At 44.7% G+C, this 26,461-nt stretch overlaps 1 protein-coding gene across 2 annotated transcripts in view; it reads left to right on the top strand.

The window, feature by feature from the left end:
• The first annotated feature begins 1,069 nt into the window (after nt 1–1,069).
• The window catches only part of LOC148082173 (histone-lysine N-methyltransferase 2C-like), a 35,639-nt gene continuing 10,247 nt past the window's right edge, over nt 1,070–26,461 (top strand). Inside the window, exons 1-39 of one of the 2 annotated variants that reach the window (XM_087789287.1) lie at nt 1,070–1,590; nt 6,824–6,982; nt 7,060–7,542; nt 7,617–7,796; nt 7,870–7,892; nt 8,149–8,232; nt 8,303–8,412; nt 8,488–8,638; nt 8,704–8,875; nt 8,990–15,518; nt 15,581–15,679; nt 15,758–15,886; nt 18,040–18,150; nt 18,269–18,412; nt 18,486–18,590; nt 18,651–18,832; nt 18,890–19,054; nt 19,119–19,222; nt 19,307–19,357; nt 19,436–19,538; nt 19,614–19,714; nt 19,785–19,907; nt 20,470–20,565; nt 20,631–20,734; nt 20,851–21,001; nt 21,865–22,005; nt 22,108–22,140; nt 22,204–22,314; nt 22,380–22,619; nt 22,723–22,796; nt 22,876–23,076; nt 23,207–23,639; nt 23,713–24,152; nt 24,409–24,624; nt 24,690–24,997; nt 25,379–25,536; nt 25,603–25,920; nt 25,979–26,247; nt 26,322–26,388. In XM_087789287.1, coding sequence (XP_087645413.1) covers nt 6,825–6,982; nt 7,060–7,542; nt 7,617–7,796; nt 7,870–7,892; nt 8,149–8,232; nt 8,303–8,412; nt 8,488–8,638; nt 8,704–8,875; nt 8,990–15,518; nt 15,581–15,679; nt 15,758–15,886; nt 18,040–18,150; nt 18,269–18,412; nt 18,486–18,590; nt 18,651–18,832; nt 18,890–19,054; nt 19,119–19,222; nt 19,307–19,357; nt 19,436–19,538; nt 19,614–19,714; nt 19,785–19,907; nt 20,470–20,565; nt 20,631–20,734; nt 20,851–21,001; nt 21,865–22,005; nt 22,108–22,140; nt 22,204–22,314; nt 22,380–22,619; nt 22,723–22,796; nt 22,876–23,076; nt 23,207–23,639; nt 23,713–24,152; nt 24,409–24,624; nt 24,690–24,997; nt 25,379–25,536; nt 25,603–25,920; nt 25,979–26,247; nt 26,322–26,388 — 12,667 coding nt within the window. In that variant the 5' untranslated portion in view covers nt 1,070–1,590; nt 6,824. The remainder of the gene's footprint in view (nt 1,591–6,823; nt 6,983–7,059; nt 7,543–7,616; nt 7,797–7,869; nt 7,893–8,148; nt 8,233–8,302; nt 8,413–8,487; nt 8,639–8,703; nt 8,876–8,989; nt 15,519–15,580; nt 15,680–15,757; nt 15,887–18,039; nt 18,151–18,268; nt 18,413–18,485; nt 18,591–18,650; nt 18,833–18,889; nt 19,055–19,118; nt 19,223–19,306; nt 19,358–19,435; nt 19,539–19,613; nt 19,715–19,784; nt 19,908–20,469; nt 20,566–20,630; nt 20,735–20,850; nt 21,002–21,864; nt 22,006–22,107; nt 22,141–22,203; nt 22,315–22,379; nt 22,620–22,722; nt 22,797–22,875; nt 23,077–23,206; nt 23,640–23,712; nt 24,153–24,408; nt 24,625–24,689; nt 24,998–25,378; nt 25,537–25,602; nt 25,921–25,978; nt 26,248–26,321; nt 26,389–26,461) is intronic. The other variant, XM_087789288.1, reaches the window with a different exon arrangement.

Genomic DNA, 26,461 nt, shown 5'->3' with positions numbered 1-26,461 from the left:
GGAGTGGAGTGAGAGCATCTGGATGTTCTTGTTCTTTCTCTTTATTTCTCTTGTTCTTATTTTATATTGATTTATTTTTTTATTTTTTTAATAAAAAATTGCTGTATGTATTGGCTACTGGAAAAAAAACAATTTCAATAAAGTTTTACCTTACCTTACCTTAATACCTTTTAACCTCTGCAGCCCACAAGAATGAAACCAAAACACATCCTAACTTAACCTCAGTTCAGACACATGTTCTGTTTATTGTGAGCTTTCATTGTCATAGAGCATCCGTAACATGCTGTAACAGCATTATTTTCCTCAAATTGATTATTAAAGTGTATATTTCCTCGCAGATTTACATAAATTGCATTCTAATATTAATAAAATGTTAAAAAATCACATCAATGTGAAACTTTCAATGCAAGACTTTCAAGGAGAAATTTGCTTTTTGTCCATATGAAACTGAAACATGTTGTTTTCAACACTCGAATTAACACTAACTGTTTAATTCAGAGGCAACATTGTCCAAGAGTGACTGCAGTCGTTATTTCACCGTTTGACGATATCCGGATCTGAACAAAACTTGAGCCGTGTGTCGTTATCTCTGCCAAGGATGTCATGTTATGGCCTGCAAAATAACTATAAAACGGAATAACATTTTAAAAAACAACTTTTGAACATGTTGACGAAGTAACATGGAACATATGGTCACACATTGTTGTATAGTTCATATGGATTTCAGATGTTTCCTCATTCGCCTGTGTAACTTCTGGTCATACACAATTTCAAATAAGAAAAAAACTTGACTTTTTTTAAACAAGCATGTCACACACATAACTAATACAGCGAGACCCGTAGGGATGTAAACGTCTGTCATGAACGACCAGCATTCCCGACGTGCACTCGTGACCGTCCGCTCTGCGAGTGTGAAACAAAAAGGTCCTCCTTCTATCATCGTTTGTTTTCTAACATTCAAAAGATCACGCGTTTGACTACAGATCGACTTCAGGGAGGGAAGGAGAGACAATCGGAGAGACTCGATTTTTATTTTTGTATATCCTGCTCATTCGTGTAACACGCGTTTGTTTTTACAAGTTTGAGCGCTAAAGTCAAAATAAACTCCATCCTCGTTGATGCCCGGACTTCCGGTCCAATGACAGCGCCTCCTCACTAGCAGCCCCCCAGACGATCCTTCCGCGGGGTCAAACACACCTTTGCGCACAAGCGTGCTCCATCTTAACCATAGTAACCTTTGTTTTCTACATGTCGACGGGAGCCTGTTGACGAACGTTTTTTCAAGCCCGAGTAAAAGCAGTTCGCTTGTGTCTCCTTATCTTGGAACTACTTTCCGCGGCTGATGACAGGCGGTGCTTCGGTCGGCCAAACATGGCCTCCATAATGGAGCGACCGCTCCAACTTTGATGTTTTGTGCCCCTTCGAAGAGAAAACAGGCTTGAAACTAAACCAAATACAGCGGGGGCGTTTGTCGGAACATGACGGTGGTGACGCCGTGAGACGGATGTGACCAGCGACGCAAGTTCGCTGCAGGAGCCGAACAGACGCGAAGTTGTGTGGAAAGCTGGGGAGGAGGACCGCGTCCAACCCGTAAGAGACCGCCCGCTCGAACCTCACTTCATGTCCAGTCTAACGTTGACTTGTAGCTCGATGGGTCTTGCTTAGTACTCGGTGGACCCTCCTGAAGCGGCACAAGTGCGCTCTTGGCAGGGCAGTTAGTGGCTAGGAGGCTAATGCTAACAAGTGAACTGGGCGGTGCAAAGGAGCTAGCTGCTAACGGCTAGCAGCGCTATCTGTTTACATGTGAGTAGCCAATGTAGATGATAGTGGCCAGCAAACCTACTGGGGAGCTGTGTAAACAATTGAAGACGAGCGGTACCCGTGTACACCAATTGTTGATGAGAATTACCAGTAGTCAATACGAACGTGAGCAGTTTAGATGAGACTGACCAGGTAAGACTAATGTTGATGAGAATGACCAGTATTCGACACGAACTTGAGCAGTGTGGATGAGACTGACCAGTAGTTGATACGAGCCAGAGCAGTGTACATGAGACTGACTAGTAAAGACCAATGTTGATGAGAATGAACAGAAGTCAATACGAACGTGAGCAGTTTGGATGAGACTTACTGACGAATTGACTGATTGAAGAAACAACGTTGATGAGAATGACCGCTAGTCAATATGAACGCGAGAAGTCTAGGTGAGACTGACCAGTAAAGACCATTGTTTATTAGAATGACCAGTTTTGATACGAACGGGACCAGTTTAGATGAGACTGACCAGTTAAGACCAATGTTGATTAAAAGGACCAGTATATTGATATGAATGTTATGCTTAAAATGGACATACATTTCTGCATATAACCCTTAAATGATCCCAACCTTAAGTCGACATGAGCGTGTGTAGAAAATTAGTTAAGTTTGAATTTTTGGTAACTAACACTTAAACACATCAAACAGCTAAACACACTTTACAATGGTTCACTCTCTCTTGAACACTTGAGAAAATGTTTACATTCTATTTATTCATTTTCCGTGCTGCTAAATCCCTTATGGGGAGGGGGGACTGGAGCCTATCCGAGTTTCATTGGACGAGAGGCAGGGGAAACCCTGTACAAGACAGGCACACAAAGACATACAACAGTTTACACAAACACTTATGTCAAACTCTGTATGTTTTTTGGATTGTGGGAGAAAACCCTAGTGCCCGGGGGAGTACAAGCAACCTTCTTGTTGTGAGGCGATCGCAAACCAGTGCGCCACTATGTGCCCTGTGCTTTTGGCTTTTTTTGTGTTATGGGTCAATTTATCATTCTCTTTTTCTGTTTTCAAAAATAAGATAAGAGGCTGGATTGTAAACATACTTTTTCTCTAGAGCATTTGACATTGAACTCCTACATTATAGATACAAAATGTGTTTTCTCCGCGGTAAAAGGGAAAAGGTAAAAAAAAAATACTTGGTCGTTGCTGTCTTCAGGCTTGACTTGTAATAATGAGCACATCAACAGCAAACCTACTCCCACAGGCAAGTAACATGCAAAAAGCTTTTTATTCACGAGAAGTCAATCTCCTAAACATTATAATAAATAATTTGCATACAGAGATCCACTACTTTAAATAATCGTAACAGAACTTTATTGACGTTTGTAAGTTAGATTTAGGGATCTGACTTTTACTGTCCTGATACGTTGGCTTTGAGTGTTGACCAATACCAGTGTTTAAATGTTCACTTTCTTGCTCTTCTGTGAGATAACACTGGGAATGCTTTGTAATTCCATATCAGGCATTTTTGATCTGACTGTTTGAACCCCTCTCCGTGCAATTTGTTTTTGTTTTTTTTCGCAGTGTCTTTGAGTTGGTTTGTAATGGGTCCATAGAAAGTGTCTCCAAGGTCCTTGTGCAGTGGACATGTTTTTAATAGTTTCCTTTTCATTTTTAAATAATTTAAAGTATTTCATAGTATAAATAAATGTGTTTGCACATTCTGTCTAAACAAGGGACATAATAAACATTCATAATCATTCATAGCTGTCAAAAGGTTGATTTCTACATGAAGTTTAGACAACTGCTTTCTTTCATTGTTTAAGGCAGATTTAGACTGGTTATGACAGAAATTAATCTTGTGTCATGTATTTCGTGTATTGATTTCTGTGAAGTCATTTGATTTAGCGGAACGGAGCATCAACCGACATGCTGGAGTCTACTGACGCCACACAAACGAACACACAGACCGTACTGGGCAACCCTTAACCTTAATCTGAAGTTTTAAAATTTGCATTTCTAACTCTGTATTGTTCTGTTGTTTAGGTGCTTTGTGACCTCGGTCCGTGAAAAGTCTTTTACAAAAAACAAAACTTACATACTTACTATTTAACGAGTTACATACTCTCTATTTATTGAATTGAGGCAGATTATAGTGACAATGACAACATAGACACTGTCCCCAAGGACTTTTGCTGTTATTGTTGACTTTTATATGGTTGGCTGAAAGCTTCTCTCGTTTCTGCAGATAACCAGAAAATGTTTCGATCGGCTCAATATTTTTTGACACGATACTTCTTTAGCTACTTAATTAAGCAGAGTGTGACATCACTACAAATGTTATTAAATGCCTTCATTGAATAAGTTGCTCAGACCTTTTTAACTAGAACTTTACCACAGTTATTTTATGGATAAGGGTTCATAAAGTATTTTTGATATTAAATAATTTGATTTGAACTGTACAATTAACATAATTTGTGTGTTGCAATTAAACTTCATTACGTCCTCCTCAGCTACAGGAACAATAAAATCAAGCAAGATCCTGAGATGACTGAGAACGAGAGGATACAGTCGACTTAATTTTTGAATAGTTGATGTTTGGACATATTTTTATTTTAAAACAAATTAAGTAAGTTAAGACCTCATTAATCATTTCGTCTGAAATTTTGCAACGTGGAGTAAGTAAGTAATAATTATTTCTAAAGCGCCTTTCAAGACCAGGGTCACAAAGCGCTTGAACAATCAAAACCAATACACATTTGGACAATTCCACAAATATGTCTTTTCAGTGTATCTGCCAATCAAATGAGGTCTAAATCGGCGGATCTGTGTGGAGTCCCTCAAGGTTCTGGGTACTTTATTGTTTTTTTTTATTTGTTTTTATGCTGTACTTGATTCCTCTGGGTAAAATCATTCAGAGATTTCCTGATGTTTCTTACCACATCTTTGCTGATGACATCCAGCTCTACTGCTCTTTTGATCCAACTGAGCCCCAGAGGCTGAACAGTTGAGTCAATTGTTTGCTAGGATTCAAACAATGGCTGAGTCAAAACACTTTGCAGCTAAATGTGGACAAAACTGTGACTTTGGTTATTGCTCCTGATGATAAGGTTCCAGGGTTGAGTCAATACTTGGGTGACTTAGGCCAGTCTGTCAAACTAAGCCTTAGAAATCGGGGTGTTGTATTTGACAAATACATGTCTCTAGTTCAACACTGCAGAAAACTGACCAGAAACTGTTTCCTTCAACCAAAAAAAATCTCTAAACTTAGGGAAATGATGTCGTAGCATGATCTGGAGCTTATAATCCATGAGTTTGTGTCTTCTCGTCTGGGCTATTGCAAGTTTGTTTTCATGTCTTTCACGCTCTAGTAGAAGAACCATTTTTTTTCAAGAAATTGTTTTTTTTTTTTCCAATTAGACACAGGAATACAGCAATTATTCATGAACATAAAAATAAGAACAAGAACAAAGAGAAATAAAGGGAAAGAACAAGATGATACAATCTAAGTCGAAAGATAAAGAACATAGATCAAAGACAAAGGATACAAAGATTAACTGAGAATGTCAAGATACTTTCACTCCACTCCTGCCCCCAAACTCAGAATTATACAATCTAATAGCCCGAGGAATGAATGAGTCCTTGAGTCTATTAGTGTTGCATCATGGAAAGGAACATTCGTACTCCATCTGCTTCTCTGCTCACTGATGACAGTGTTGAAAAGGATGACTGTCATCGTCCATGATGGACAGTAGTTTGTCCAGTGATCTCCTCAGAGCAACTGTTGTAGCAGAAGTCTGAAGATATTATAGATGGTGAAGAGGAGAGGGGCCAGTACTGGCTCCTGTATTGCACACAGATTATTATCCATGCGTTTGTGTCTTCGTTACAATAGTCTAAACAAGAAGGAGTTGTCTCGTCTGCAGTTAATACAAAAGTCTGCAGCGACAATACTGACCCACTGTAGTAGAAGAAGTCACATTTCCCCGATCCTTAAAACTCTTCACTGGCTGCCAGTTTCTTTCAGGATCAACTTTAAAATTCTGGTTCTTACTTTCAGATCTATTCATGGTCAGGCTCCTCCTTACATCAGTGATCTGACCCACACTTACACCCCATCTCGGGCTCTGAGTTCTGTTGATCAGAATCTTCTGATGGTTTCTCGAACACAGTTCAGGACCAGAGGAGAGAAATCCTTCCAGGCTGTTGCTCCTAAGCTTTGGAACGATCTTCCTCTCCCTCTGCGTATTATGGAGTCTACTGACTCCTTCAAGAAACATCCTAATACACTTTTATTCTTGCAGGCTTTTCCTTGATTCTCTGAGACTACTGTGTTTGTCTTTTAAGTATATATTTTATTGGATATTGTTTTAATTGTTTAAGCGCTTTGTGACCCTGATCTAGATAAGCACTCTGCAATTTTACTTACTTGCATCTAAATTAATTCCACTATATTGTATCATTGCTCCTATATTGTGATTCACATTGCCAGATTCTTGCCAATACACACCCCTAGTTAACATGTATTAGACAGTAATTAGCATTGAGATAATTAAAACAATTTATGGCAGTACAATCCTGGTATTGACTATAGTATAAAAAGTAAATATAAATGATACAGGAATCGTTCACAAACTAGATAAAGAGTGTCAAGGAAACGATGAATTAAATGTATAAAATGATACAAATGCAGTCAGATAAAAGTTATACATAAAATGCATATAACATTAAATACCATTAACTGGATATGGTAGTTGACAATACTACCGCTGACTACTGGAATGATTGATTGATAATCAATGATTTAGAAGATGGCTCACTGCGATTGGTCAATAGGCCTGCAGTGTCTTACTCCCAAGTTTGTCTGGCCAAATATAGGCAGCATATATAACAAAAGATTGTTAATTTAAAGTTTGTAATGTTGTAAATAAACAGGATGACGAGCAATAATGAAAAAGAGATTGATAAATATTATTGTGATTACAAAAAAAGCAGAACTTGGTATGGTCATTGGGTTATTTTTCAGTAAAACTTGACTGTGACTGCCATTTTCTCACAGGATGCCGAGTGAGGAGCCTCGGGACAGAGGACCACCTCCTCCTGTTACCCGGGCCAAAGCCGCAGCTTCCAGCCCGGCCCTTGAGAGACGGACCAGGAGCCGTCCTTATAGAGGTGGTCTGCTGGCTGCCCCCCAGCTGCCTCATAGAACCAGAAAAAAGTGAGTGTTTTTGTGTTTAAAAGTGAAACCTTACCATGTGAACATTTGTCTTTTTTTTCCCATAATTGACCAATAAGGGGAAGGAGTCGAGGTCGACAGGGAGATGGAAATGATGGCATGGACGTCAAACAGAAGACTCCCAGTCGAGGTGGCCATGGCAGCCGTTCCACCTCTGTGGGGAAACTTGACATAGAAAGTGAACAATGCAGTTTAGGCAGCCCTGAAGCAGGACAGGAGCAGAGTCCTAGACAAGAACCTTCCCACAACTCTGACACCCAAGGTCCACCTTCACCAGCAGATGTTCAGCAGAACTCTGACTCATCTTTTAACCTGACACCAACCTCTGATCTTGACCCAACCTGCCATATCCCCGTCTTATCCAGTGGTGATGTGGGGCTGGAAGTGCCCCACCCTACCGACACACAGATTTATGAAAGCAGAGCAGGTCTCCCCTTCTCTTCTGTGAAACTTGAGGACCCAATGTCTCCATTCTTCCACCAGTTTCTGTCTGAGGAATCTGAGGATCCACTCAACCCAAACCTGGGTCTCTCTGACAAATGGTAATTCACACCAACAGACAAACACACTCTCGCTTATAGCCACACACGCCACTTATCTCAACCTGTGCCTCCAGCCTACAGCAGTGTGCGTTTTGCTACCATGGTGATGTGGCTTTGCTGGGTCAGGGGCGGTTGATGGTGTTCGGTCCGACACCCGGATACATCCCACTCCACATCCAGAACCGCCGCACTTCTTCGGACAGAGACAGCGACTGTCATGATCACTGCTATCGTGAAAACCAAGCTCCTGTGCTGTGAGTACTCCGACAGGTTTCTTAGTCAGCGTGACCCCAGTTTTGACCTCTGTTCTTATGTGCTTCTTCCCAGGTGCGTCAGTCTAGATCCTGATGGTAAGTTCACAAGTACACTCCAGATTTTTTTCTAGATGGTGGATGGGTTTCTGAAGTTTTTGGACCTGGTTGCTGAAGTCAGTGGTCTGCCAAGGTGCCTTCTCTGGTGAAGGTTTCCTGTCTGCACTCTCCAGACCAGTTACCAGTCCATCATTTGGCTCTATCCCTATGGCATTGGGTTTCAGGAGTCTGGACCGGAAAACCAGTGTGTCAGAATTGCTTCCTGCTATTACTAACGCATAGTTTCTGTTGTTAGGTGCTTGTTCTGAATTCCTACAGAAATTTGGACCTATTGGCCTTCCTCCCGATATAGATGTCCAGTCACTGTTTCATCCGACAGGTGACCTTATCCTTTGAGCTTGTCTCGTGTCAGTGTAGGTGACTTTGTGTATGCGCTTGCATGTGTGTAGGTCAGTGTTGTGCACACCTCCAGTGTGCTGCATGGTCAGAGGGTGTGTGTCGGGGAGAAGGTCAGTCACTCCTCTACGTGGACAAAGCCATCGATGTTGGAAGCACTCAGGTGAGAATCAAGAAGACTTGGTCCTCGTGTCACTTCCGGTCCCGCTTCCACTCCCACTAACCCCTACATGCACAGGTGTGTGTCGTTTGTCGGTGTCTGGGGGCATCCCTGCGCTGTCAGAGGTCGGGCTGTGAACAGAGATTCCACTTTCCTTGTGCGAGTGCTGCTGGAGCTCTGCAGGACTGGAACCAGAGACTCGCACTGTGTACAACACACTCACTCACAGGTACAAGCTATAGCGAAAGTAAACTGTGTAACATACACACACACTTGTTCTCTTTGTGTTTCCAGCCTCTTCTGCATGTGTGACGTGTTCCTCAGTTGATGATGTCACAGCGATGTTTATGTGTTGTTACTGTGGTAATAATTACCATGGCAACTGCTTGGATCCCCCTCTCTTGCCCTCCTTCCTGTCCCGAGCAGGCTGGCAGTGTCCGACATGTCGAGTGTGTGAGAGCTGCAGGTAAAAAAAACGACTCATTTTGAACTCTGTGTGTCCCTGTCAAACTAACTGGTTTGTGTCAGTCAAGTTACCAAGTGTCTCGTGTTACCTTTGGATTTTTCTTTGTCCATTTAGGGGATTACTGCCTGCTGCTGACCAACCCAGTTCTCAAGTCACCTGCTCTACATGCGTTATGCCAGTTGTTGAACTGCCACCTGGTTCTGCTGACCGTAGCACGCCACCATCTCCTCCTGACACCATTGGTTCTCCTGCAATAGAAATTCAGGCAAATTCAAATCCTGCTGCTGGAGCAATGAGTAGTCAGCCGACTAAACCAGAAGCCCCCCCATCCCTGTGCCCAGGAAAAAATGAAATTATCCCTGAACATCCAGTACCATCGCACCTTTCTCAGTCGGAGTCTCCTCCGCTTCCAGACTCTCCTGTGTTTCTTCAGAAGAGTGTGACCCAGAGCCTGGAGCAGTCAAATCCTTTTCCAACATATTCTACCAGTATGGTGTCACATCCTGTTACTCACCACAGTCAGTCGGAGTTTCTACTTGGTTCCTTGTCCACCAGTTGTGACACAGATAGTTCACAGAACCAGACAAGTTTGATTGGCTCACTGCCGGGCGTTGATAAACTAACACCAAAAAGCCTTGATCCTGTCTGCTCCTCACCTGAACACTTTGGCCTGTCTTCAAGACCTGAGGCCCCTTGTGCTCCCTTCATCAATTCCTGCAGAGATACCAGTCCCAAACCACTCTCCTCTAGTCCTGGTCCTACTCCCCTTTGCCCATCTAGTCCCCAGCAAGTGTCCACTAAACCGCAGTCTTCATGTTCACCACAGTTGTGTTCGGCAAGTTTTAGTGAGGGGCTTGATGTGACCACTCTCCCCCACGGTTCATGTAGCTTCTTGCCAAAGAACATTCAGGTCCATCCAGGAGGGTCTTCAGTCACCGTTCCAAATAGTTCTTCATCTGTAACCGATGTCTGCTCCAGGGAAGGTACACTGGCCAGATCGTGTATACCTCAGACTGTCACTGCTCGCCACTCTGCCTCATGTCAGCCTAAAGACACCACAGAGGTTGGCTTGGTTCATCCGTCTCTCTCTGCCCCAGTAGACTGTAGTGACTCTGGCAACATATCTGATGATCCTGGTTCAACAAGTGCTGAAGTCTTGCACAGTCTTCCTGCTGGCACCTTGGTTACTTCAGACTGTCCCAAGCGTGATCTTAACTCGGATAAAGGTCCAGGCCACATGGACCCGTCTGGTCTTGCAGGTCATGTTCGTCCACAGCTATTTTCCTGTAATCCATCAGTCTTGTCAGCTAACCCATCTGCCAGCCCTGTTCATATGGTTGACGACCCTCATAAAACCTCTATGGAGGTTGAACCTGGTCCCTTGAGTGCTGAAGCTCTTTCTGCTGTTCAGACCACCACACACCAAATTGTTTTACTTCAGCCTTTGGTTCAACAAGATTTCTGCACTACTGACAACATCAACAGCTCAATTAGCAAAGTCATAGAGAGATGTGACACCCCACCTCAGGTGTTTCCATGTAACGCCTACATTAGTCCAGAATGTGAAACCCAGCGTTCTTCATCAGTCCAGACAACTGTTACTAATGACCACATCAGGTCATGTAGTACTCTTTTTACTGGCTCCCCTGAATCACATGGAGCAAAGTCCAGCCTTAACACTGCTCCTGCTGAGCCACATAGAGTGCATTCCGACCAGAGTCCTTGTCCTGTAATTCTAACTCTACAGGGGTCCAGTATCAGCACTGGTACTGAGTTTTCCCCCTGCTCAGGTGTTGGTGGTTCTATTAGAACAAAGTCTGAAGTTGTCTGTGGTGACTTTAATGTTGAGGATAGACCTACGGAGGACGTACTGTCAACCATGAATCTCGTTGACAATGAAATGCAGGATAGGTCACCTACTGATGAGGTGCAGGATGGCACACCTGTTGATTTTGATGAGGACGCGCTGGACAAGACGCCTACCGTTGAAGTTGTACAAGAGAGGACACCTACCATTAACAAGGAGGTGCAGGACAGGGAACCTACCTTTGACAGTACACTTACCATTGATGATAATTTGGAGGTCCTCACACCTACAGTTAATGAGGAGATGCAGGAGGGGACACCTACAGTTAATGAGGAGATGCAGGAGGGAACACCTACAGTTGATGAGGAGATGCAGGAGGGGACACCTACAGTTGTTGATGAGATGCAGGAGAGGACACCTACAGTTAATGAGGAGATGCAGGAGGGGACACCTACAGTTGATGAGGAGATGCAGGAGGGGACACCTATAGTTGATGATGAGAAGCAGGAAGAGACACCTACTGTTAATGAGGAGGTGCAGGAGTGGACACTTTCTGTTGATGAGAAAGTGCAGGACATGAAAACTACTGTTGATGATGAGGTGCAGGATTGGAAACTTTATGTTGAGGAGGACAAGCAGGACAGGACACCTGCTGCTGATGAGGAGATGCAGGACAAGAAATCTACTGTTGATGATGAAGTGAAGGACATGACACCTTCTGTTGATGAGCACAAGCAGGACAGGACACCTGCTTTTGATGAGGACATGCAGAACAAGACCCCTTCAGAGAATGAGGAGGTGCAGGACAGGACCCCTTCATTTAATGAGGAGGTGCAGGACAGGACCCCTTCACAGAATGAGGAGGTGCAGGACAGGACACTTTCAGTTGATGAAGAATTGCAGGATAGATCACCTACTGTTGATGAAGAATTGCAGGGTAGATCATCTTCTTTAGATGAGGAGGTACAGGACAAGAAACCTACTGTTGATTATGAGGTGCAGGACAGGACACTTTCTGTTGATGAGGACATGCAGGACGGTACCCCTTCTGTTGATGAGGTGGTGCAGGAGAGGACACGTTCTGTTGATGAGGTACTGCATGGCACAACACCTACTGTTGATGAAGAGGTGCAGGACAGGATACTTTCAGTTGATGAAGAATTGCAGGGTAGATCACCAACTGTTGATGAGGTGCAGGACGGGACACTTTCTGTTAATGAGGAGGTTCAGAATGGGACACCATCTGGTAATGAGGAAGTGCAGGAGAAGAAAACTACTTTTGATGAGGAAGTGCAGGAAAGAACGGCAGTTGATAAAGATGTGCGGGATGGTTCTCTTCCTGAAATCAGTGTACTGGACAGAGGTCTTGCTGAGTGGCAGCTACTGGGAACTTCATCTCATGAAGAGCAGACTCTCACTGAAGAGGTGGAGGAAAAGACCACTAAGCAGGAACAAACCTCTGCTGAGGAAGAGCAGCAGACAAGGACCTATATCAATGTCCCGAATGACAGAATGTCTGAAGGAAAATTGGAGATTGATGCTTTAAAAATTATAGTGGTGCAGGGAGAGCATTTGATGAACAAAACGGGGGATTTACAGCACCAATTGGTAGACTCGGAACTCTTCATTCTTGGAGCCTCCAAAAGTTTGCAAAGCATTTCCGCTGCTCCTGCGCTATCTCCTCTGCCATCGCCTCTGCCAACGCCTCCATCCCCATCATCTCCATCCACTTCTGCCAGCCATGTAAAGGATGGACTAAGGGCAGATTGTAGCAATTCCTACATGCAGCATGACTTGGAGAAGGACTCTTTAGCCAAGAGTGAAGAGGAGATTGAATGTTTTTTGCAGAGGGAGGCATTGCTTGCATGCCAAGAGGTAAAACAGAGAGAACCTTTGCCTCGGCATCTCCAGGAAAAGAATGAAGATGATTTGATGGAGAATAACCAGAGGGAAAGTGGAGAGTTCGTACCTGTCCAGAAGGAGTCTTTGCTTTTGCAGGAAGAGAAAGGAATTGATTCTGTGCACAGAGAACTGCTTGTTCAGCAGTATGATAGAGAGGAGTCAGTGCCTGTGCAGCAGGAGGAAGTAAAAACAGATTATCTGCAGGATGAGGAAGAAGTAAAGTCTGTGCCTGTGCAAGAGGAGGAAGAAGAAAAGCCTGTACCTGCAAAGGAGGAGGAAAAAGAAACTCCTGTAGCTGTGCAGGTGGAGAAAGAAGAGACTACTGTGCCTGGGCAGAAGGAAGAAGATGAAAAGCCTGTACCTGTGCAGGTTGAGGAAGAAGACTTGCATGTGCCTGTGCAGGTTGAGGAAGAAGACTCTCGTGTGCCTGTGCAGGTTGAGGAAGAAGACTCGCATGTGCAGGTGGAGGAAGAAGACTCGCCTGTGCAGATGGAGGATGAAGAGACGCCTGTGCAGGTGGAGGATGAAGAGACGCCTGTGCCTGTGCAGGTAGAGGAGGAAGAGACGCCTGTGCCTGTGCAGTCGGAGAAAGAAGAAAAGTCTGTGCCTGTGCAGGTAGAGGAGGAAGAAGAGTCTGTGCCTGTGCAGGTAGAGGAGGAAGAAGAGTCTGTGCCTGTGCAGGTAGAGGAGGAAGAAGAGTCTGTGCCTGTGCAGGTAGAGGAGGAAGAAAGGTCTGTGCCTGTGCAGGTAGAGGAGGAAGAAAGGTCTGTGCCTGTGCAGGTGGAGAAAGAAGATATGCCTGTGCCTTTCCAGTTCAAGGATGAAAATATGCCTGTGCAGCAGCAGGAGAATGGGGAAGAAGAAGAATTAGTGCCTGTGCAGAAAGAGGAGGAACAGGAGCATTTCCCTTTGCCAGAGGAGGATAAAGGGTATTCTGTGTCCGTGCGACAACAACAACAACAACAACAACAGCAGCAAGAGGAAGAGAAAGAAGTGGAGTCTGTGTCTGTGCAGGTGAAGGGAGAAGATGAGCCTGTGCAGCAACATCCCCAGGAGAGGGAAGTAAAGAAGGAGTCTGTGCCTGTGCAGCAACAGCAGGAGGTGGAGGAAATAGATGAGTCTGTGAAGGATGAAGAAGAGGAACCTGTGCCTGTGCATAAACAGCAGAAGGAGGAAGAAGAGAAGTCTGTGCCAGTGCACCAACAGCAGCAGGGGGAAGAGGAAGAAGAGGACTCTTCTCCAGTGCAGCAACAGCAGGATGGGAAGGAAATGGAGGAGACTGTGCAGGAGGAGGAAGAAGAGGAGCCTGTGCCTGTGCATCAACTGCAGGATGGGGAGGGAGAAGAGGAGTCTGTGCTGGAGGAGGAGGAAGACGAGTTTGTGTCTGTGCTGCAGCAACAGCAGCAGGAGGACGAGGAGTCTGTGCTGGAGGAGAAGGAAGAGGAGTCTGTGTCTGTGCAGCAACAGCAGCAGGAGGAGGAGGAGTCTGTGCTGGAGGAGAAGGAAGAGGAGTCGGTGTCTGTGCAGCAGGAGGAGGACGAGGAGTCTGTGCTGGAGGAGAAGGAAGAGGTGTCTGTGCAGCAACAGCAGCAGGAGGAGGAGTCTGTGCTGGAGGAGAAGGAAGAGGAGTCTGTGCAGGAGGAGGAGGAGGAGTCTGTGCTGGAGGAGAAGGAAGAGGAGTCTGTGCAGCAGGAGGAGGAGGAGGAGGAGGAGGAGTCTGTGCTGGAGGAGAAGGAAGAGGAGTCTGTGCAGCAGCGAGAAGAGGAATCTGTACCAGTGCACCCAAAGCAGGAGGAGGAGGAAAGAGAGGAGTCTGTGCCTGTTGAGGAAGAAGAGAGGTCTAAGCCAGTGCACCAACAACAGCAGGGGGAGGAGGAAGAAGAGGACTCTGTGTCTTTGCAAGAGGGGGAAGAACTTCAGTCTGTACCTTTGCACCACCAACAGCAGGAGGATGACGAGGAAGAAGAAACTGTCATTGTGCATGGGCAGGAAGAGGGGTCTGTGCCTGTGCAGCAACAGCATGAGGAGGATGAGGAAGAAGAGTCTGTGACTGTGCAAGGGCCGGAAGAAGATTCTCTGCCTGGGCAGCAACAGCATGAGGAGGATGAGGAGGAAGAGGCTGTGACTGTGCAAGGGCAGGGTGAAGAGTATGTGCTTGTGCAGCAACAACATGAGGAGGATGAGGAAGAAGAGTCTGTGACTGTGCAAGGGCAGGAAGAAGAGTCTGTGCCTGAGCAGCAACAACACGAGGAGGATGAGGAAGAAGAGTCTGTGACTGTGCAAGGGCAGGAAGAAGATTCTCTGCCTGTGCAGCAACAACATGAGGATGAGGAAGAAGAAAAATCTGTGACTTTGCAGGGGCAGGAAGAAGATTCTCTGCCTGTGCAGCAACAACATGAGGAGAAAAAGGAGTCTGTGCGGGAGGAGGAAGAAGACGAGCCTGTACAAGTTGGCAATGCAGAGGACAGTGTGCCTGTAAAGCAGCCTAAGGAGGAGGAGGAAGAAGAGATGGTGTCAGCATCTGCCTGCAGGACAGGGGAGCAGGTGAAGCAGAAGATGGCAGAGTTTCCAAAAGAGACTTCGGGGAAATCTGCAGATGAGGTGTTGAGGATGTCTGATGTAGAAGATCAGTTCGAAAGTCAAGTGCTGGAGTTGGATCCATCCCTGGATATGGAAGTGATGCACTTGATGAATATGTCGTCGCCTCCTCCCTCCCTCCTACAGCTGTCTTCTTTCAGCCCTCCACCTTTCAACTGTAAAGACGGGGAAAGAACTTTAGATGACATTGCTCATCGTCTGAGACAGTCTCCTTTCTCAACTGAGGCATCACCTGAAACCTCCCCCTCTAGAGCTCCTGTCACTCCTTCATCAAACCTGCCACCTTCACCTCCCCTTAGCTCCTTCCACCTGCATGAGGCTCTACCTCTATCCAGGGTAAGAATGTTTTCTCCTATTCCCTGTCCTGATTCATTTGACACCTTTACCCTCTCTTTCAGTCCTCAACTGTGGTCCTCCCTCTGACTCTCAAGATTGGTATGGGAAAACCAGCAATCTCAAAGAGGAAGTTCTCTCCTGGGAGGTCCAGAGGCAGACAGGTGGGCCATTTCACTGATGCAGTACTGATGACATCATTGTTGGAGAGTGTTTTTGAGTTACTCTTTTTCCTTACTCAGAGTTCTTGGTGGAGTTCGCGACGGGCTGTGAGTCCCCCTTCTTCCTCTCAGGACTCCCTTAGTGAAGGCAGCTGGGACAGTCCTAGACCCCACTCAGAGGATCCCCCCCTACTTTGGAGTGTCAAAGTGGTAATTACCCCATTCTTCACTTTCAACATCACTGCTTTCATCACTGGATCTTTTTACAAAAATGTTTTCAGATGCTCTTGTGGGTATTAGGATATTAAGGATTTTAGAAAGTTTGTTTAGTTGCCCTTTAAAAAATCCTATGATGGGAGTTCTTCCATTATTTCACTTATTTCATGTGATACACATAATATTGTGCAAAGCACTGGACAAAAGAATTGAATATCATATTCCAAATCGAATTGTGCCTGATCAGAATGGATTTATGCTTTATAGAAAATCATATCATATTCCATGTAGTTTGTTAAATACATTACACTTAAGAAAAAATTCAGCGGACTATGCCATTATATCATTAGATGCTGAAAAAGCTTTGGATAAAGTGGTAGGATTGAAATCTGATTAAAATGTGTTTTGGGAGAAATATCTCAAGTGGCTGGTTATACACAGATCGGATAACTACAATTTCAGCCAAATTTATCATGGGTCAGGTCTTGGAATAACTTGACTATTATTATTGATCAGGTTAATGTTATATAAATTATTTTACGGACATCTCTGTACATTTTGCATGTGGTCCTACCTTTATTTTTTTTCTTTGACAAGGAAACATTTCAACAATTTTGCTTGGAAAGGTAAATGGTCATGGATTTCTCTCTTGTATTAACTTAATCATCAAGGTGGATTTCCTTTTTATCTCTGCGTTTCTCAACTTGATAGTGCCAGAAATTATTTTTTAGAAGCTCCATCTTGGATGAATATAGAAAATGATGCAGTCCAACTTCCTCTAAAATTCTATCTTTATTCAGCACCAAATCTTCAAACTGAGATCTGCATTGATAATTTTTAACTGAAACCAAAACACTGGGCTTATGAGAAGGCTTAAGGCTTATTAGAACATGCTTAACACCCGCTAAATCACTCAATTCAATTCCCATATACCCATCATCTGTTTTTAAATGTATTACTGAAAATGGCACCTGGTTCTGTTGTATATTTCGAGTGAGAAATTGGTTAAGTCAATTTAAATTCCAATGTATCCTTAACCTTGTATTTTGCACAGGCTTCCTTTTAAATAGTTCAATAGATACATTATATTGCAGGCCAAATATGTAACCTATACGTATGATGTTACATGAGCAAATTGTAGTCATGATTTTTTTTATTTTGATACAAAACTGTCTGTGTTGTTTGTTTTGTAATGCAGGTAAATACTGGCAGGAAGTTAATATGTTTAGGGATAGTACAGGGGTGAACAATAAGGGGAAAATGCAGAGGGATGGATGAACTGCATGACAAAGTGGCTGAGCAAGTGCGGTTTATTTCTTAAGTCACATTGACTGGCCACACATGAGATGGATAGATGGATGGATACATTTTACTGATCCCTCTGGAGATCTCCTTTGGGAAAATTGTTTAGCTAGGATTACTAAAGATCTTTCATCCATTCCTTAAGGCCATGATTGCGGTCTTAAAGACAGGCCTCGGGCATCTCTTCAATGATTGATTCATTTATGTAGGATTTATGGAGTTTCTCTCTGCTTCCTTTTGATTTCAGGTGGACACAAATATTAGAACCTACAATTGTTTGGTTTCATCGCAGATGATTATTTTGCGTATCCTCTAACAAATTGTGCATTTATTCCTCCCTTGTGGTTTTTATGTTGATTAGAGGATTAGTTTGTGAAAAGACATTTTCATTTTCTTCTCAAAATTTTGCTCAACGTTTTGTTGATTTTATTTTATTTCTGTCAGTGTGTTCGCACCAGATCTCCACCAGTTATTGAAATGGATTCTTACCAAATGTTATTGCATTGAACTGGAAAACGTTCAAAGTTCAAATTACTTCTATGCTATTTGCACAGCTTTTATGCAGTTCATTAGGGACACACTGGTTGAATAGACAGAATGCTTTTTTTAATGAAACTGAGAGTTATTACAGTGTAAGGTGTGGGTGGTAAAGGGGTACTCATTTGGGTGGTTTTATTGGCCTTGTATCTTATTCCATTGATAATATTAGAAATAAAATTAAATGTATTTATGGAAAAAATGGCTTTAAAAATTCTGCATAAAATATTTAAAATTAACTAATTAAAACGACATGATCCAGGTTGAACTTCTTTATTACAACTGAACCACTCTTCCAAATCTTGCAGGGTCGAGGTTCTGGATTCTCGGGCAGGAGGCGGACCAGAGGAGGAGGTGTCCGAGGAGGAAGAGGAAGGAGCCGGATGAAGGCGCTGGATTATGCAACGCTATCACCAGGAGTAAGAATAGATCTTTATTATTGATTAACCCATCACCGGTTTAGAAAAACATCTTGACTTCTGAAATGAGTAAAATGTTATTTTGTACGCCCTAATGCCTGACATGTTTTGTGTGTAGAGTGGAGAGGCTGAGTATCAGCAGCTGAAGGAGGACGAGGAAGAAGAAGAGGACGAGGAGGAGGAAGAGGAAGAGGAAGAGGAAAACTCCATGCACAACACGGTTGTGATGTTCTCTACCTCTGACAACTTCACCCTCAAACAGGTTTCTCTTTTCCTCCAACGTCACCTTTAACATTCGCATGGTTCAGACTGAGCAGTTGTGTGTCTTTGTGTAGGACATGTGTGTGGTGTGCGGCAGCTTCGGCCAGGGGCCGGAGGGTCGTCTGCTGGCGTGCTCTCAGTGTGGGCAATGTTACCATCCGTACTGCGTCAACGTCAAGGTCTGAGTGCAGCTCACCACCTGCTGCTCTACACTGCTCTCACCGCCTTCTGTCGTTTAGGTCACACGCGTCATCCTGACCAAGGGTTGGCGATGTCTCGAGTGCACCGTGTGTGAAGCATGCGGCAAGTCGAGCGACCCTGCCAGACTGTTGCTGTGTGATGACTGTGACATCAGCTACCACACCTACTGCCTTGATCCACCGCTGCACACTGTCCCCAAAGGGTCCTGGAAGTGCAAGTGGTAAGTCCTGAGCTGATCATATCCACCACAGATCTTCAGTGTCACCTTTGTCCGCAGGTGTGTGTGGTGTGTACAATGTGGTAACACCACTCCGGGTGTGCGCTGTGATTGGCAAAGCAACTATAGCCACTGTGGTCCGTGTGCCAGTCTGAGCTGCTGCCCTATCTGTCAGCGCCGCTACATCCTGGATGAACTGATCCTGCAGTGTCAGCAGTGCAACAGGTGACTAGACTTGCTGAAACATAAGAGAGTTGCAGGTTCCAGTTGTTAAACAAAGTGTCTGTAGGTGGCTACACTCTGAATGCCAAGGTTTCATTTCTGAAGAACAAGTGGAAGAAGCGGCTGACGACGGGTTCAATTGCTCACTGTGCACCAGTCGCAGCCCAGTTGGTAGGCATAGACACACACTCACACACTCACACACACACACTCTTGAAACAAAGGATTTGAGTCATTGATTTGTGTCTCTCACAGGTAGGTCAGATTCCTACACGGCTCAGGTCCTCCCCAGAATCAGAGATCTTGGTAGGTTTTTGAATTTGAGACCTTGACAAGTGTCTTCAAAGCTTCTTAAAACATAAATGTTTGTGTGTGAATGCGCAGATATAAAGACGTATACTCAGGATGGAGTGTGCCTGACAGAGTCTGGACTGTCTCATCTTCAGTCTCTGGTGGAGCCACTGTTGTCGCCACGTCGCTACAGACGGTAAACAATCCCTTGAGTTCACCCGACTGGACCAGTCTAAACTTTTCCGTTCTTCCTCCCTGACCCTTTATGCAGGTCTAAACCCAAACTTAAGCTTCGAATCATCAACCAGAACAGTGTCTCAGTCCTTCAGACTTCAGCAGAACCTGAGACTCCCACTGAGCTTGAACACAGTGGTCAGCAAACACACATATGCAGAGTTATACGTGTATTCAGAAACATTTACTCGACTGTATCTGTTTTCAGGTGACTTCGAATGTGAAATGAAATCTGACTCCAGTCCTGAACGTGACCACCACAACGATGATGTCACGAAGGACATGGAGGTCTCCGATGGTACCAAGAAGAAGAGAAGACCCTACAGACCAGGTGTGTGTGTGTTTTTTGGACATTTTTCAGGAGAGATTGGGCACACCTTTCCAATTGCGGACAACATTGGGTGTTCATGTTTAGATGTAATAAATCTATAATGCATGCTTCGACTTGAAATTCTATCTAAAAATAACTGATTTCCACAAAAGTGACTTTTGAGAAGTGTACCAATGTTTGATTTGACAACATTTTTTTTAGATTGCAGACAAGATAAATCAATCATAGATAATGATTTGTACTGTAAATGTGTCATTCACTTTTTTGATCATATTTGTATGGTTTTTAAAACCAATATTCCCAAACTTTGCATAAAATAATGTGTTCCAGATGTCGAGGTAAAACATATAATTTGGAATTATTTTTATTATTTATTTAATTTAAAAAGAAAATATGATTTCATTTTCATTTTTTTATCGGGGGAACCATCCAGTGAGCATTTCACTCCCTCTATAAACCATTACATGAATGTAGGTTTCCCCAATGGTGGGGTCAGATGTCCTCGAAGGTTCTGTGTGCATGTGTTTGAGTCATTGAGGTGTTGTGTTGTCGTGTCTTGCAGGTATCGGGGGCTTCATGGTGCGACAACGAGGGGGCAAGTCAGGTCTTAGGTTCGGTGTTAAAGGCTGTGCGAATGTACCGTCTTGTCCCAGAGAAGGTGAGTAGATGATAAGGGACATAACGAGACATTCCGGCATCTTTTCATTTTTGTGATTGTTGCAGACATGACCATAGAGACACTAGACACAACTGATCAGGACAAAGCCAAGAAGAGATACAGAAAGAAGAAAACCAAACTGGAGGAAATGTTCCCTTCTTATCTGCAGGTGATGCAACTGACTGATCAAATCCCTTTGAATAACTATTTGACATCCTTCAGTTAGGACCCTGGGCTCCCTCACAATTTGCTTTGATCTCACCAACTGTTGATTGTCACCCACAGGATGCATTCTTTGGACGGGACCTGCTGGACCGCAGCTTTCTAGTGATGAGGAAGATTAGTGAAGGAGGCTTGGCCCGCTCTCTGTCGGGACCAGACTCCTCCAGTCCACATACACATGCCCTGGCGACCAGCAGGAAGCAAGGATCGCTTGGTGAGTAACTTGGGTGATGGGGCTGTTTCTGAAGTGTGACTACATGAAAGGTTGACGGTTCAAGTCCGATGTTGGTTGATTTTTTTTTTTTACAAGAGGCTAAGTTCATTCATACATGATAATAAATAGACGTTTATGTTATTATTCCTAAATTAAGCAACACAATGTCTGCACTTCTTTGTCACGCGCCTATTATGCATTTAATAACAATGGGATTGCTATGGTGCGTACAAGAACCTATGATATTAAATGCTAAATGCAAAACACAATTATTGAACAATGTATCATTTCAATGAAAATGGTCACACACAGACAACAAAGACTTTCTGTCTCTCAAGCCATAAGACAGAAATTATGGTTTTGGTGACGTTTACATTGATTAGTTGGTTCACTGTTGTCTGCACTTTTATTTTTCAAGTTGTTTAATTTAGGATTTGTATGGTTTGTAATTGTCCCTTGAAGGTGTAAGTTTTTACATTGTTTTTAAATGTTGTTGTTTATTAGGTTTACTTGAATAATAGTAAAATAATTTGTACGTTTTAAATTCCTAGGATAAATAAAATGGGCAGAAATTGGTATCAGTAATCTGTGTTGGCCACAAACGCACAACAAATTGTGATTAGTACATGACTCATTTATTTAATTTTTTTTGTTTATTACATTTGTTCTTAACTTTTGTCTGCATCCAACCTCACACGGGCCTATACACTCACTCAAATATCCCTAGCAACTAGTTACTTTGAAAGTAATTTAAAGTCACAGAGTTAAAAGAAGTAACCAGTAATGTAACTTTTTTAAAGTAACTGTAAGGAATGGCAGCTCAGGTTGTAGATCTGAGGTAATGACTCTCTCTTTTGTCTCAGCTGTCACAAAGTCTGGATCCATGACTACTGACTTTTCACATGAAAAGCAGACTTCTGATGCTGGACTTGTTCAGAGAATGGTGCAAGATGAGAACCTGGATGCTATTCTGAGCCCTGAAATCGACAAAATGGTGACTGAGGGTGAGTTTCTGTTCTGTTTTAAACCCCAAAATAGAGTCTGTCATTGTGACCAACTTCCACAGCTGATTTTTTTTCTTCTTTTTTTTCTAATTTCTTCTTCAGGAGAAATCCTCAGTAAACTCTACAACATCCCAGGTAACACACCTGTCACCTGCACACTCGGACCCTGTGACTAAGTGTGTCTGTGTGTTTTTTCAGAGCTGGAGGGGAAAGACATAGAGGAGGTTTTGACTGCGGTACTGAGTCCAAACAGCATTCGAAAGGAACAAACGTCAACTTCTGACATAAAACCAAACTCCCTACATACAGGTACACACACACCCGTTTGCTGATATACTGTGCAGCTTCATACTAATAAAATCAATGTGTGATAGCAGCTCGTCATCCCCCTGTGAATGGCATGATGGGAACTTCTCTGCACATGCCTGGCAGAGTGTTGTCTCCTGGAGCTGCTGTAGGGCCTGTGTGCGGTGAGCCGGAGTCAGACGGCATGACAGCAGCGCAAAGAAGTACCTTGAAGTGGGAGAAGGAGGAGGTTCTGGGAGACCTGGCCACTGTGGCTCCTGTTCTGTATTGCAACACCAACTTCCCTCAACTGAGGGAGCACTACCCTGGTACTAACACACAATTACTCTCAATGAATTTCTCTCACTTTCGGGCTCTCTCGCACTTACACACACGTACAAACACTTGCTTAAACTCAATTTTGTCCCTCAGACTGGTCCAGCAGGGTAAAGCAGATTGCTAAACTGTGGAGGAAGGCCAGTGCTAAGGACCGTGCCCCTTATGTGGTTAGTGTCCTGTAAAATGACCGCCGATGTTGGGTTGTGATGTTTTGTCGTGACATTGTTTACTTCTTTTGACCTGCAGCAAAAAGCTCGGGACAACAGGACTGCGCAGCGCATCAACAAGGTGCAGCTGAGCAGTGAGACGCTTAAATGTCTTCCAAACATGGCTTCATTGCCTTCACCAGGATCCTACGAACCAGTTTGCCTTGAAACAGAGTTGATGTTGAAGGATCCTCTGAGGCCAAAAGAATCGGAGCAAGAGCAAGAGTGGAAGCTCAGACAGGTGAGTCAGTGCCATGGTGGTACGTTGAAGGACAATGGTAGCAACTGGAAAGGGGAGTGAAGAGAAGCTGTGGGAGGGCTGGTGGAGGTTCTTCACTTCTTGTAAACTGTCTCTCAACTTGTATGTGCAGCACCAACGTCAGAAGAACAAGCAGTTGGCAAAGATTGAGGCAACTCAAAAATTGGAGCAGGTGAAGAACGAGCAGCTGCATCAGCGACATAATCAGCTCACATCCAATCAGCACCAGGCCAGCGGAGACACCTCTCCCTCCCTCAGAACACACCTTTTGCAGTCACCTGGGTCGGGAGATGACATGTTCCTCAGACCACAAGCGCCACCGCTTTCTAGCTGCTCCTTGCCACAGTCCCCATCTTCCCCCCTCAACCACACGCCTTCGTCACCCCAGATGTTTTCCTCTCCAACTTCACGCCCCTCCTCCCCCTGGGATCCCTACCTCAAGTCAGGGGGAACTCCTCTGCCTTCCTCCTCCCCTATGGGCTCTCCTCTTCAAACCGCTGATAACAAAACCAATGAGTTGTCCCAGACTCTATGTTCTCCCACAGGTAACTTATCTGTCTGTCCTTGTCCCCCTCGGCTCAGCTTCCTCCTCTGATGTTGTTTGTTCTTTCCCTCTAGGACATCAGAACAGACTGCACCGAGAATGGCCCTCAGGCCCCTCGCCTGACCATCCATCCAGACAAGTACTGAGAACTGAAGCCAGCTTTCAAGGCGGAGTCTTTAAGGCACCCATGCCGCCTCTGCAGCAGGATATCTTTATGTCGGGAGGTCCTTCAGAAGTCAAGCTTGGCCATTCGCAGCCGTCCAGCCCAATATCCGGTTTGGACTCGCCCCATCACAGCCCCTATACACAGCAGCCTGGGACCCCAAAACTGGATCCTATCCCACATTCAAAACTGCCTATTCCATTTTCTCCTGAACCCCAGAGCAGCACCCCTACCATGGCAACCTCTCGCCCCGACTCTAGGTACCTTAGCAATTCAATAATCAGCGACCACACCTTTGACCCTACTCCGTCTCACTGTGACCCCTCTCGATCCTTGGACCAACCTGTTCAGGTAACAGGCATGCACACCCACACGCTTCATACGCTTGGTTCCAAACTGTCACACTATCATATCATTTTAGGCCACACTTTATTCAAATAATTGAATAAATAAAGCAAGAAATAAGTCATGGAATAATGATCACATTATTGAGCAATGTGTAATTTCTATGAATTTTACATGAAAAGGAAAACAATGTTGTTACTGATGAGTGTTAATGGACATTTGAGAGGCAGCAGATGTGGAGTTAACACTTTTGTTGTTGCAGCGTCCAGGGCAACAGCCGCGAAACGACTTGCTACTCAGACCCCAGTTGAGTCAGACATTCAAGCCTGCTGGGTTGTCAGAGGAGAGCATTTTATCAGGCTTGGCAGGTCTTGCTTCAAGTCAAATAACACCAGGGCAGTTGGAGGATCCAGCTGGCTCTGGGAGGCCGGTGAGTTTGCTGCCTCAGCTGGGTGACTCTGAGGAGAAACTCAGGCAGGTACGATAATTGTCCTGATGGCGTTTGTTTTGTTGGCTACTCATAAATTAATATCTTCCTCTCAGCGCCAGCGGCTCCGTCAACTTCTCCTGCGGCAGCAGCAGCAGAAGAGTGCGCTCCGTCCAGAGATGTCATTGTCTAGACCTGCTGTTGGACCTAACTTGCCCCGATTGTGGTTCAACAACTCTCCTAGCCCGTCCACTCCAGTGTTGGGGCGTCCTCCTCCCCCTTATCCAGGCATGGTGCGCCCCCCTTTCTCTGTCAGAGCCCCTATCCTAGCAGCTGGAGCCTTGCCTGCAAAACATCAGACAATGGAGACACTGAGCCCCCAGCAGAATCATCCATTGGTGCTGGTTCAGAGAGCAGGACCAAGGTAACACACACACATGCATATATGTGCAAAACACTAAAACACACACATGCGCACACACGTCGGAGATGGCATCCATTTCATTAAAACTCTCATGGTACCATTTAGTGCTACTTTTTGCCCCAAATGTTGGGAATTAAATGTTTTTTTATGTTTGTAGGTACTTTGATATATTTGATGAAATTGCAGTACACATGTGTGCATTTATTAAATGTTCGGTATCTCAGTATTACCACGGTTGAAGTGTTTTTGTTTGTACACACTCTTGATACATGAGGCCCTTGGTCTCAAGCACCAGTGTTTAAGAAGTTGGAGTCTGGTGCACGTTGGTAGGATCTGTTTGACCGGGCTTCTTACAAGTTCTCTTGCTCATTCTCTCTGCAGGTTTATGGCTTGTCCCCCAGTAGGTCTCCAGGACTTCAAACGACCTCCTCTGCCTGCCATTTCTGCCCAGGGGCTTGCTGACGCCCAGATTAATCTCAGAAGACAAAGCCCAAACGATGTTTCTCTCCCGTCCAATGCTAACCTGCAAACCTTTCCAGGTGAGTTAAGAAGCACACCAGGGAAAACTGTGGTCCCATGCAATGACTCGTGTCTTCTCACGCCAGTAGGCCACCAGGCTTTTGTCCCCCGCCTCCCGCAACATCACCGGATTCTGGGCCAGCCTTATATTGAGCTTCGACACAGACTCCTCACACCCCCTCGCCCCCCCCACAGACATGGACAAGGGTCCAGTGTTGAGGAAACACTGGGGCAGCAAATGGTGTTAATGAGCAGCATTGAGCCAGCTGAGCAGCAGCGCCACCTGCAGCCTGATGGTCCTCAGAGTTTGGAGGAGCATATGGAAGACTCTGCTGTAAAGGACCTGGAGGATGTGGAGGTCAAGGACCTGGTGGACTTGAACCTCAACTTGGACACTGATGACGGTAGGATCAGGTTTCTCTGCTGGTCAGCAGGACTAGAACTCATATTTTTATGTTACAGGAAAGGACCTGGATCTGGGTGGTCATGATCTCCATCTGGACGACTTCCTTCTCCATGGGAAGTTTGACCTGATTGCTTACGCGGACCCTGAGCTGGACATGCAGGAGGTGCTTGACCTGGGTGAGCCGTTGGATTCGGAAAAAAGAACGCCAGGCAACCAAACCTGGCTCAGTACACAGGTTAAATTAGAAGATGTACATGCCCAGGAACCTTCAACTCAGCCCTCTTGTGCTCAGCTGCCTGGTCCCAAAGGGGCCTCTGAACCTCAGGTATGATTCTCTCACTTGTTCTTGATCAGGAATGATTTGAAATCCAACATTTGTAACTTAATCTCCTTATTCAGGACCTGGCCTCTTGCTCCATGGCTACACTCGGGCCTGGAGTCTCTAGTTCTGCCCCGCCTCCCGGAGGTTTGTTATTCTTCATCAGAGTTAGAGGATACTCTTAATGAATGCACAAAAGCTGATCACTCGCTTGTTACCA

Source organism: Callionymus lyra, chromosome 4 (assembly GCF_982586985.1).
Source record: "Callionymus lyra chromosome 4, fCalLyr1.hap1.1, whole genome shotgun sequence".
NCBI lineage: Eukaryota > Metazoa > Chordata > Actinopteri > Syngnathiformes > Callionymidae > Callionymus > Callionymus lyra.
This window is presented reverse-complemented; position numbering and strand designations above follow the sequence as displayed.